General features: G+C 58.5%; 1 protein-coding gene across 2 annotated transcripts; it reads right to left on the bottom strand.

The window, feature by feature from the left end:
* Positions 1–546: 546 nt before the first annotated feature.
* On the bottom strand, positions 547–9,523 carry Slc39a3 (solute carrier family 39 member 3). Of its 2 annotated transcripts, none has more exons than XM_023717170.1 (3): positions 9,379–9,523; positions 7,869–8,200; positions 547–4,250 (listed from the first exon to the last, which is right to left on the bottom strand). In XM_023717170.1, the coding sequence occupies exons 2-3, from the start codon at positions 8,076–8,078 to the stop codon at positions 3,513–3,515; spliced, it is 948 nt and encodes a 315-aa protein (XP_023572938.1). In that variant the 5' UTR covers positions 8,079–8,200; positions 9,379–9,523; the 3' UTR covers positions 547–3,512. The 2 variants fall into 2 exon arrangements, with proteins under 2 accessions (XP_023572938.1, XP_004632791.1); XM_004632734.2 differs by having other exon boundaries at positions 9,397–9,523.
* Positions 9,524–9,858: the final 335 nt, after the last annotated feature.

Genomic DNA, 9,858 nt, shown 5'->3' with positions numbered 1-9,858 from the left:
AAGATGCCCTGTCCCTGCCTGGCACCCACTGCTTCCTGACACGGTGCTGTGTGCTGCTACTGGCCTTCCTCGCTGCAATATGAGTTGCCTGAATTCTATGCTGGGGGTCCCACCAGCCTCCCAGGGTGGAAGGCAGGGACACTGCTCAGCACCTGCAGTGCCCAGGACGCAGGAGCAGTGCTGACACAGGCCATCCCTGTGGTGGGGCCACCTCAGCTGCCTGAAGCTGGCACCATCCACACACGCTCAGACTCCTCCAGAGGCCTTGGGCCCCCTGGGATGGTGCAAGGAATGGCAGCTGCTCGCGATGCTCCAAGGGCAGCACTCAGGAAGCAGGGGCTCCAAGCTGCCCACCCACTCCAGCCCAGTTCACCCCGTGAGATGGGGCAGTTGGCTGAGCGTGGTGGTGCATGATTGCCATCCCAGCTCTCTGTGAGGCTGAGGCAGGAGGATCCCAAGTTCAAGCTCCTTGAACGTAGTGAGCCCCTGTCTCAAAATAAAAATTAAGAAGGGCTGGGGATGGAGCTCAATTCCCAGTATAGGAAAAAAAAAAAAAAAAAAAAGGCAGGGCCTAGTGATTGTGCCGGCCCCTTGACTGAGGTCAGCAGTGTCGCAGCCCCTGTGGAGGGCTCTTTCTGCCCCCACCCAACCTGGCCTCAGCACTGCAGGAGGCATGTCCTGGGTCTCCACAGGGAAGGCCCACGCCTCGCAGCGACATCCTCCAAAGGGCCCCATGGAGGGACAGCTGGGCGCCTTCAGGTGTGATGGGCAGGTCCCTGGCTTTTTCTAAAGCTCTGGCACAGTCCATCCAGTAACGGTGGAGGCTGACCAGGTGGGACATGGGCGGGGCACACAGGGCTGTCAGCCAGGGTGGTGGGCATGGTCCTGCCTGTCATCGATGGCTTGTCTGGGACTGGGGACTTGGCTCTCCCTGTCCCACCCACCCGCCTGGCAGGAACACAAACAAGGCAGAGCACAGGCTTGACATGCTGCTATTACAGTGACTCCATGCAGGCCCGGGGCTACCGCCCCTTCCTCCGCCCTCTGCTCCAGATGGAGGGCGGAAAGCACCTGTCGCATGTCCCTGCTTTCTGTGCCGCTGATCCCAGGAAGGCCACACTGGAGCTGGAGTCCTGGGCACAGGCTGGGTGCTGAGCGGCATCCTTGGCCTCCAGTCAGTGTGTCCCCAGACACCGCCCAGTGTCCCCTGGGCCAGAATCACAATTGAGAACTCCAGTCAGTACAGACCTCAAGAAAGTACCAGGCTTTATAGTCGTGAGACAGTTCTGGGCGTCACAGTGGAGAGGTTGCAGCCTGCCACCTGCTGTGACAAATTCTGACCAGGCAGTTCTGCAGAGCTTAGGATGAGCAGTGGTGACTCCCATCTGACTCAAGTGGAAGCTCCCTTTACCATGCAGCAAGGCACACATGTGTGGTCAGGACCCCGCACAGGCACACATGTGTGGTCAGGACCCGGCACAGGGCTAGAACCACGAGAGGAACCTCGTGGTCAGAGTCCAGGTCACACCTGGGTGTATCACAGAGAGAACTGTGCTATTTCCTGGTACCCCAGCAGACACCCCCCACATACTTCTCAAAGTGGGGACAGCTACCAAGTTGAGCCTAAGAAACCCCATGTGCTCACTGCCTTGGGCTGGGCTGCACCTGACTGTGGCTCCGGGAGGCCAGGAGACCAGAGCCCACAATGCCTCTTACCCTGGTGGGCAAGGGCAGTGACAGGTAGGTTTGCAGGTCCTGTGACCATAGTCTCTGGTCTCCCAAACTTGATGAAGCCTGGATGAACTTTGGGGGAGTCAGGAGCAATGGGCAGGGGGCATGGCCACAGCAGGATGACCTGAAGTGTGGTGGAAGCAGGCATGCTTGGTGGTGACGGGTGCCCTGCAGTGGGCTAAGGGCTCTGGGTGAGCTCCAGCTGAAGGCTGACATAATCGCAGAGGTTCCTTTTGGGAGAAGGTAGGGAAGAGGCTGGGGAGAGCTGGACAGGCTTGCAGCTGTCCCAGGGCTGCTCCAGGGAGCTGACATGTGCAGGGGGGTGCCCTACAGCACGCACCCTTGGTAGTCACAGAGCTGGGCCTGCTAGAGCAGACGGTTTCCTGCTGCATGGGGGGACCTGAGCCTTCCTATCCCAGCCCAGTCATGTCACCTGGGCATACCCCACCTATGCAGAACCTGGATCTTCCCCGTGCAGGTCTGGCATCTCCATGATCCCACCTTCTGGTGGCAAAGGCCAGGGGCCAGCAACGGGTGACAGGCAGGAACACGGTGCAGGACACAGCAGAGATGTCGCACAGCCACACAGCCGCTCCCCGCCCACGGCAAGGCCAGGCTGCACTGGGCTCACGCAGACACAGCTAGAGTCCGTAAGAAAGGGCCTGACTTCCAGCAGCACCAAGGGGAGGCCCTGCAAGAGGGTCTAGGGGTCCTGAGAGGTGCCCTAAGCCCCAGAGGTGGGGTCTGAACTTCGGGGTCATTACAGGCATCGCGGCAATAGCCCTGACTCCTGAGTCCTCACAAGGATCCTCAGGCTGCAGATGCCCAAGTCCTGGGAGCTGGGCTGGGAGGCAGCACCCTCAGGGGACATCCAGCCTCGGGCAAGCCACTGCTGTCCTAGTCAGGGTGATAGCCAGGAGACAGGGGCCTCACAGGGGGAAATGAAGGGCTCTCCTGGTCAGGGAACCTGGATGTCCCACAGAGGGGACAGTACTGGGACATGGGTGCTGGCTGAGCATCAGGCACAGGAAGAAGTTGGGGATAGAGAAATGTGTGGCCTATGGCTGGGGACTGGAGGGCACTGGGGTCTGTGGGGGTACCAGGGAGACCCTGGCATCTAGGCCTCATGTACGTGAGGCCCAGAGACAGGCTCCAGACTCAGAACCTGGCTCTTTCCCACCAGGCTGACTCCCCAGAGCAAAGATGCTCTCTGGACACCAAGTCCCCAGGGGCAGGCTGGGGTTGCCAGGGCAACAGGTCAGGCTGGGAGGGGTTACTAGGACAGATCTAGCTCTGGGTCCCAGGAGCTTTTTGCCCTGGGGGTGTTGTTGTGTGCTTGTTGTACGGATCTCTGGCAATCCCTGGCTGGAGGAAGGGCCCTGCAGCCGCCCAGCCCAGCTGTGGGATGTTGCTGCTCATGACCGGCATAATTGGGCCCACCGCCGCTGTTCTTGGCTGGGGTGCGGTGGGGACAAGTCTGGGCCTGACCTGGTCTGGACCCAAGGTCCAGGCCCCATCCCTGTCCAGTCGGCACCCCATCCTGCCCAAAGTTGACCCGGTCACACAGCTGTAGCAAATCTTTTCAAGAGTATTTTTAAAGTAGCATCGGTGCATAGAGACTCAGAATGCAGGATGGGGGTGCAGCGTGGTCTAGGGGGGCTGCATCCCTGTGTCCCTCTCCAAGGAGGTGGAGCTGGGGGACGTGGCCTGTGTCCAGCTGGAGCTCATGGCAGCCACAATGTAGAGGACCAGGAGGAGGAAGAGGAGGAGGAAGAGGAGACTCACCACTTGAGGAAGACCATGCCAGCCAGCACTGCGTAGCCAAGCACCAGGAAGAGGACCTTGAGCAGCCGGTCGTTCTTGTCCTCCAGTTCCTTGGCCAGGATCTCCAGGAAGGTGATAAAGAGAAAGGTGCCACCCGCCAGGCCCTGCAGCAGCACAGAGGCCACGCTGCTTGGCATGCCACGGGCGCTCTCAATGCCCAGGCCGATGCCGATGCCGAGTGGGATCATGATGCTCACGGTGACCGCCAGCTTGGCCGCATCACGCAGGTGCATGGCGCTGCGGGCCATGCTGATGCCCAGGGCCACTGCCACCAGCGTCTCGTGGATGGCCACACCCACGAAGAGGCTCACCACCTTCTCGCCCTCCTCCTGTAGGCCTAGTGCCAGGCCCTCGAAAATGGAGTGTGCCGACAGAGCGAAGACCAGGCTGAGCAGGCGCAGCGGCCCGGAGCGCGATAGCTCCTGTACACTCAGGCCCGGGCCGTGCGCATGTGCGTGGCCCTCGGCATAGAGCGCGCCGCGCGCACCCCCGGCAAAGGGGCTCTCGTACTCCGAGTCGCTGCCAGCGTCTGAGCCTGCGTTGAAGGTCTCCAGGTCGATGAAGGACGGCTTCTCCTTGCGGAATGTGAGCACCAGCTGCTCCAGGAATACGGTCACAAAGAAGCCCAGCAGTAGCAGGGTCTCTGCCAACGGGTAGTCGGTGCTCAGGTGCCCAAGGCTCAGCACGCGCTGCAGCTGCCGTGCAGAGAGAGGCCATCAGCGGTGGCAGGGGAACGCTGCCGCCCAACTTGCATAGCCCAGAAATACCTCACTTAAACCGGAGGACAGAACCCAGGAGGGCTGGGGATGGTGGTGCTTGCCTGTCATCCCAGTGAGCCACCCTGAAAGCCAGGAGGGCTCTTCTTCCCCCACTTATCCAGGCAGGAATGAACACGGGGTCCCCATGGGTCCCTCAAGCTGGACCCTCCCCACAGAATTTTCTAGAGGGAGGAGCTCCTCACTGTGCTCTTGGCCACATTGGGGCGAGAACTGGAAACATGGTATGCTCAGAGATGGGGAGGCTAGATTGTACTTAACTTTTTTTTTTTTTTTTTTTTGGCGGAACCAGGGATTGAACTCAGGCCCATGTGCTTGCCAGGGAAGCGCTTATTCCACTGAGCCATCTCCCTGGCCCCTGTATTTAACTTTAATTTTGAAAACTTTCTGGTTCTTTTGAGATAGGTCCCAATATACAGTCCTGGCTGGCCTTGAACTTGCAATCCTCTTATCTCATAATTCACTGAAACTGGTAAGAGCCAGACAGGGCAGGCGGCTGTGGGGCCCATGTGCCCTCCCACCTCGTCCAGACATGAGCACCCCAGGGCCTCAGCACACGCTGCCCACACTGTCAGGGACGTTCCTGCCTCAGCCTGGCTCACAGCTGGTAGAGACTCAGGTGACATGGAATTTCATAGTACCCTACCTAAACCAGGGGCACTGCGGTGGATTCCCAGAATTTCAGGTTGCCAGAGTAGTCCCTCAGAACAGAGGCTTAACTTTTGTGGCCAGCAAGGTTTGGCTCCTCCATGGGACCTGCCAGGGCTCTGCCATCTTGAGCGCTCCTCTATGTGGATACTGGACATAGCCAGCCGGACTCACACCCCCAGGGTGTCCCCTCTTATCTCAGGGCACCCACCCACAGGACGTGCACTGCTTGCTTTAAAGCCCTTTGGTCCGGGCACTTGAAGGCTGAGGCAAGAGGACTGCTGAGCATGAGACTTGCTTGGGCCACATAGTAAGACCATCTCAAAAAACAAAACATACGAAGGCCTGCTGGAAAGCCTGCCTGGGTGATGCCTGCAGAGGCCATAGCTCACAGGTCCCCCTCCCACTCTCCCTACCTACACGTGCTTAGGGGGCTGAGCCCAGAGTGCCCTCTCCTTGCCAGCCCTGACACTGTGCTGCCCCCACCTCTTGGATCTGCAATAGAGGTGTCATTCTGTAGCATCTTCACTGTCGCCTGGCGGCACACCTGAGCCTCGCCCTGCTCGTGATCAGGGTGGGATTCCCAGCAACAAACTGGACACAGGTCAGATGAGGCCCCAAGGAGAGGACGTGTGCTGGGGTCTCAGCATCGGCTGCCTGCCAGGACACAGGGTCCTGCGAAGGGCATGCAGCCAACATGGCACCACCTCCGCAGGAGCCCCTCACAGCCCTCTCAGAGGGAGGGGTGTCAGGCATGGTCCCTGTTCCTCGTGCTACGGGCTCTGCATGGCTGAACACACACACACTGACCGCCAGCCAACATGACTGCCTCTCGGGGCCTTGTGGCAGTGTCTGGAGCCACTGTGACTTTCATGACCATGATGGGCATGCTGGGGCTGGGCATCTATAGGGGCAGCCTGGGCACTGCAGGTGCTGGGCAGCAGTCCCACCACTCTGTGCCAGGAGTTCCTTGAGTTGTGACAGCCACAGGTGTCCCAAGTCACCCTCAGTGCTGTTCCTGAGGAGAAGCCACTTACCCTGTTCACTATATACTGACTGGAGGCCTCTGTGTGCCTTGCCTGGGGACAGACACAGATCAGGAACCTGGGACACAGAGCACCAACAGGGCCTGTCTGCCAAGGGTGGCCATGAAGTGACCCGCTGGGGGAAAGGCCGAGTCAGCTAACACCATCAGCTCAAGGTGGATGAGGGGCAGGAGGACCTGCCACCCACGCCAGGAGGGGCAACTCTGAGAGTTCATTCATGTGGACACGGGCTATGTGAGCTCCCGTGTAGTGTGACAGTTACAGTTTGTGGTGCAAGGTGACACAAAGGTGTCATCTCAAACCTCTGAGGGTCCATAATCAGGCCACACTGGTGGAGTCCTGCCAGGCAGAGACTAGGGTGCTGCCTCGGGCGGAGATGGCTGTGAACCAGGGTCGGCTTTCAGGCTCACAGACAGAATGCAGCTCCCTGTAGTACAGGACCTGGTCCCCTTCCTGTGGCTGCTGGCGCAGTGCTCAGCTCCTGGAGGCCACTCTGGGATCCTTGGCATGCATCACCCTCCTCACCTTCCAGGGCTCCTTGCTTCTGTGAGGCCAGCAGGAGGGTGACTGCTGATTAGATCAGTCCGGCCCAGCTCATTTCTGGTGTGAGGACATCCACGTTAACTGAGCTGGAGGCCTCTGCTACAGTAACACTTTTCTGCTGGAAGCTGCATCTGCAGGAAGCGTCTCCCATCCCACTCACAGCCCCACCCACACTTCCAGCAGCAAGCAGTGGGTGGACACAGGATTGGCGTCGTGGGCCATGGGAGAACGCCACCCGCCACCCTAGTGGGTTCCAAAAACAGCTCCCCAGCTCCCCTGGAGTCCAGTGCCACAGGGCTGGGAATCTGGGCTGCACCAGAAGTCCTGCAGGCAGGTGAACGAAGCCACTCAGCCTCGTACCTGCGCTGGCGCAGGCTCAGCTGGTCTCTGGGCAGGCACGGCTGCCTGCATCTTCTGAGGCCCTCCCACAGGGCTCAAGCCCAGCCCAACGCAGGTGGCCTTGAGGACCAGGTCACTGCCAGCCAATGTGGGTAGGGATCATGACAGACAGAGCCGAAGACAGCCCCCAGATGGTCACATGTCGGGCACAGGAGGGATGTGGGCCAGACTTCTAACCAGCAGAAGAGAAGGGAGCCACACCACTGTCACTGCGTTACATGCAACTTCCGCCCTGCTGCCAGGATCTCCTGTCTTCCCAGCTAGCTAATGGAGCAACCAGCCATGCTGTGCAGACGGCAGTGGACAGGGACAGAGGAAGACACTTCCAGTCACTGAGGTCCTCATTCTCAGCCGGAAGTGATCTGAATCTGGGTTAGAACCATGTGAGTTTGGAAGCCAGTCCATCTCCATGAGAGCCAAGGTGTGACCAGTCAGGGGACATCCTGACTGCTGCCTCATGTAACCCAAAGCAGAGGGCCCAGACTGGTTCAACCAGCCTTCTGACCCACAGAAACCACAGGATAATAAATACTGCTTGTCCTATGATGCCAAGTTGTTGTGACTTGTTACGCAGCAGTAAACAACAGTTGCTCAAGCCAGAGTAGCCTCACTTAATTTGGGACAAAGTGTGTGCTAGTTAGAGTGCAGAGATTGGTCTGGACGTTAACTATCAGCTCATCTGCCTAGTTCTGACCTAGGTCTAGTCCAAATCTGCTGTTTACAGGTAAGGGACAAGAGGGGCAGCAACCACTACAAGGTCACAGAGCAGTTCATTTTCTCCTTTCCCTCATCTTTACGACATTGAGGCCCTCACTGAACTTGGTATCAGTGTTGAAAAACCATCTGTGCCCTCTGGCCCTAAGGTGCCCAGGGCTGCCACTACCACTTAGGGAGGTCTTACCTTCTCCCGCACAGCAGGCAGCAGCGCGTTGAAGCAGGTGGCCAGGAATACCCCACCGCCGAAAGTGTTGCAGAGGGAAAGGATCTTTTTTGAGTGATGGGCTTTCTCAAAGTCTGTCTCGATGACCTTCACGGGGAGCAGGGAGCCCAGCAGCATGAAGAAGAACACACCCACCATGCAGAGGATTTTGGCCACCAACAGCTTCACCATGGTGGCAGGCTGGATCACACTAGTCACCGCAGGGCCAAACCATGCATGGACACACAGGTCAGTGCCACAATGCACTATCAGGTCTGATCATGCAGCGGGAAGCTCATGCCTCTGCCCAGCAACTGTGAATACCAGGGGTGACCATGTTAGCTGTGGGGTCACCTACCCAGCCCTGGAAACCCAGTGTGTCACACCGAGTACTTTGGTCCAGCCCGCAGCTTGCGCCTATCACTGCCTCCCTTGGAAAACTCCAGGGGTTGCAGTGTCCAATGCAGTAGCTACTGACCACATTTGATTCCAGATCAATTGCAATCAAGCAGTTTAAAATTCCGCTTGGTTGCACTGCAAGTGCCTGATAGCCATGGGCACCTGGTAACTTCTACCTTAGGCTGCAGAGATAGGAATAGCTTCCTCTGTGGTGAAATTACTTGGGGTTTGGTGAGGGATCTTCCACTATTCTGATAGACAATCTGAGCTCTTTACATCGAGTCCGAGGCTCTGCATGACTGGTGCTCCCCTCCTCAGCCCATGTCAGCGTCCCTCAATTGTCTCAAACTTCTTCCTGCCGCAGGGCCTCCGCACAGGTGGTTCTTGCTGCCTGGAACCCCCCTCTTCCCTAGCCTTCCCAGGACGGGTCCCTGTCATCTGGCTCCACCAAACTGTAGCTCCTGTGCCTATCACAGGCCTGGAGCAGAACACATGCCCAGGGTGGCCAGGAGAGCAGAGGGGCCAGATGAATGTGTGAGCTTCTTTATGGGACTCCATGGGCCAAAGTGCAGATTTCACCCTGGACCCCAAAATGTGGAGCTGTTAGAAGGCACCTCAGCTCCTTCATCTTTGTACACCCCATGCACCCTGGGCTTTTTCTCCCCCCCCCCGCCCCCATCTACATTTACAGATGTCTACTTAGATGTTGGGAGTCACGGGGCCCTCCCTGTCCCCTTTTCCTGGCAGTACTTGCTTCCATTTTGTGCAATGAAGAAAATCCTATTTAAAGGTTTCAATCCCCCCCCCCATGCTGCGCGCTCCTCAAAATCGCAAAGGCACACAGTAGGCGCCTAATAAATACCAGTCAGTATCTGGCTGCCCCAGGCCACAGAGTAGGCGAGAGGGTCAGCCTGCACCCTCTCAAACCAGAGGCCGATGGAGCTGGACCGCGGAGGGGACTGGGCCATTCATTCATTCAAGCACTTAGTGAACGCCTACTGTGTGCCCAGGCAGCCGCACAACGCAGCCGGGCCCTGGTTAACGGGCGGCGTCCGCCAGGCCTCCCAGCCCTGCCCCGCCGTCCGGGACCCACCCTTCATCCCGCAGGTACCTGCACCGGCCCCCTCGCCTGCCAGCCGGCTCCGCCCACCGCCAACCGCCGCGCGGTTCCCACCAGGCCGCCGCGGTCCAGGCGAGGTCCCAGCTCAGTTTGCCGATGCCCACATCCCGCCCACGACAACGGCTATTGGTGTTCCGGAACACTGCTGGCTGAAATTCACATGTTATTGGCTGATGTGGCTGCCACTCATCCTGCCTTTTCTTTCACTAGCGCGGGAGAGTAGTTTCCTCTCACTGAGCGGAGGGCGCAGCCACTAAGAAGTTCCGAGTGGGAAAGTCCAACCTTCGAGAATTGGTTCCGGATGGGTTTGGCTTCCAGAGCTGTCCAGGGGTTATTGGTGCTGAATACAGCTCGGTTGGAGGCCTGGCAGGAAGTGATTTACTACCAGGGACTGTCTCTGTGGAAGCTGCTGATGCCCTTCTCCCCACCTTAAGAAGCAGAGACACGCTGGGC

Source organism: Octodon degus, unplaced genomic scaffold (genome assembly GCF_000260255.1).
Source record: "Octodon degus isolate 3935 unplaced genomic scaffold, OctDeg1.0 scaffold00050, whole genome shotgun sequence".
NCBI classification, from domain to species: domain Eukaryota; kingdom Metazoa; phylum Chordata; class Mammalia; order Rodentia; family Octodontidae; genus Octodon; species Octodon degus.
The sequence above is the reverse complement of the archived record's forward strand: the minus strand, read 5'-3'. Positions and strand labels throughout refer to the sequence as shown.

Coding starts and splice junctions, on each gene's coding strand:
- Slc39a3 (XM_023717170.1), bottom strand. CDS start 8,078: ATGGTGAAGCTGTTGGTGGCCAAAATCCTCTGCATGGTGGGTGTGTTC. Junction 4,251..7,868: donor TGCCTGCTGTGCGGGAGAAG/GTAAGACCTCCC, acceptor TCTGCACGGCAG/CTGCAGCGCGTGCTGAGCCT.